The sequence below is a fragment of the Aptenodytes forsteri genome, unplaced genomic scaffold (genome assembly GCF_000699145.1).
Source record: "Aptenodytes forsteri isolate BGI_AS27 unplaced genomic scaffold, ASM69914v1 Scaffold506, whole genome shotgun sequence".
Taxonomy (NCBI): domain Eukaryota; kingdom Metazoa; phylum Chordata; class Aves; order Sphenisciformes; family Spheniscidae; genus Aptenodytes; species Aptenodytes forsteri.
Window position 1 is genome coordinate 71699 of NW_008793946.1, and position 2001 is coordinate 73699.

Sequence of the window (2001 nt, forward strand, 5' to 3'; positions counted from 1 at the left end):
GGGGGGCACAAAGCAAACTGCCCCCCGCCTTGCGAGATCGCCTGATCTCATTAATAGCGTTTGCAGCATCAACGGGGCAATTAAGCTTCAGACGTGGCGGGCTCGGGGACTTTCTGCTCAATAGTGGAAAGAAATGTCGTCCCGGTCTGTAACGAGATGCTTTTTCCCCCATCCCTCGCCAGGACCCGCCAGGTTGCGGCTGGTGGATGGGAACTTCAACTGCTCGGGCTTCGTGGAGCTGCACAGGCAGGGGCTGTGGGGGGCCGTGGCGGGCAGCCCGGGCATCTGGCCGGAGCTGGCCACCCACGTCTGCCAGGCTCTCAGCTGCGGCACCGTCATCGACGGCCGTGGGCACGGAGAGCGGGAAAGCCACTTGCCGGTGCGGTGGGAGGTGGTGGAGACCTGCAAGAGCCATCGGCTCCTTGACCATCTGCTCCTCAACTGCTTCAACAGGACCAGCGCCCGGCGGGGGAAAACGCCCGCCTTCATCATCTGCTCCGGTGAGAGCTTGCCCCGGCACAGCCCCGCTCCTTCCCCCGGACCCTCCGCTTGCTCCGGCCAACTGGCTAGGCTGCCCCCGGCGTGCTCCAGGGCCGGAGGCTGCTTTTCCCCCCCTGCAGAGGTGCCCCGGGAGGAGGGGGGGGGGGAATTGGGCTGGATGCCCAGCTGCGGGCTGGCCGGGCGGCTGAAGCCCTGAGCAGGGCAACAGCCCCATCCCTGTCTGCCCCATGCACCCCGTCCACCCACTCCTGCTCTTCCTCTCCTCCGTGTGAAGGCAAAACAGGAAATCTCCCCGGCGCGCTCGGTTCCTGGCAACGGCACCCCCAGCCCCAAGCTTCAAATGCAGCAGCGCTGCAAGTAGGAAAAGCCGGGGAGCGAGCGCAGCGCGCAGCAAGCGCCGCGTTAGCACCCCGAAACCCAACACGGGCGCGCGGGGTACGCCGGCAGAGCCCAGCACCGTGCTCGTGCACGCCTCTCGAGCCCCCGCCGTGAGCATCATCTCCCTGCCGTGAGCATCTCCCTGCGGAGCAGCTCGGTGCTGGCGCCGCAGGACGGAGAGCCAACCTGCAGGGCGAGGAGCGGGCTTGCTCCGGGTCCTGCCATCTGCCTGAGCTTAGAAGCCCACCTGCGGGATTTGGGGGTTTAACGGGCTGCCCCGCGGCAGCTGGCAGAGGGGGCTTCCCCGCTGCGTTTCCCGCGGGGACAGCTCAAAACTCCTCAACGTGTGGGCCCGGTACGGCTCGCGCGCGTCCCCCGGTCCCCGTGGCCCAAGGGGAAGCTGAGACGCCGTGAGCATCCCTGTGCCGAGAGCCGGTCCCGGGGGAAAGAGGACCGTGCGCCGGCAGGATGCCGAGCCCCATCAACCTGCCACGATGTCTCCCCGTGGGTCTGACCCCTCTCCGTCTCTCTCCCCCAGGTTCCCAGCCCCAGGCCCTGCGGAGGCTGGCGGCCGGCCCCACGCCTTGCGAAGGGGACATCGAGGTCTTTCACGAGGGGCAGTGGCGGGTGCTGTGTGACAACCAGGCGCAGCGAGCCGAGTGGGGCAGGCAGCTGTGCCGGGAGCTGCGGTGCGGGAACCTCTCCTCCAGCACCGAGGTCCGGGTCCCCTCCTCGGTGGGCGTCACCTGCGGGGTCCCCACCCTGCAATTCTGCCCCGCCAGCTTCAGGGCCTCCCGGACCTGCTCCCGGATCAGAGTCGTGTGTAAGCTGCCGTGCCGGGCCCCGATTCCCGGGGGACCGCGGGGTACGGGCAGTGCTGCCTGCGGCACCCGGTGCCAGGCATCCCCGGCTGACGCTGGGAGCTGGGATTTCCACGCGTGAACGCCTGGGGAACGGGCAGAGGGTGCGAGCTCGGGGCAGGGGATGGGAAGAGCCTCGCCGGGGCTCCCTGCAGCCCTCCCGGCGGGGCGGTGGGTGCTCAAGCTCTCGGCATCAGCCTCTGCCTGGGCACAAGGGTCTCGCCCGGTGACACTTGTCCTCTCCCCAGGACAGGACTCGAAG

The 2001-nt window shown here is 68.8% G+C and overlaps 1 protein-coding gene across 1 annotated transcript in view; it reads left to right on the forward strand.

Moving 5' to 3' along the window:
• The window catches only part of CD5 (CD5 molecule), a 6597-nt gene that overhangs the window by 3115 nt on the left and 1481 nt on the right, over nucleotides 1-2001 (forward strand). Inside the window, 2 exon segments of the mRNA XM_019470974.1 lie at nucleotides 177-500; nucleotides 1418-1702. Of these exon segments, the coding sequence (XP_019326519.1) occupies nucleotides 177-500; nucleotides 1418-1702 (609 nt within the window).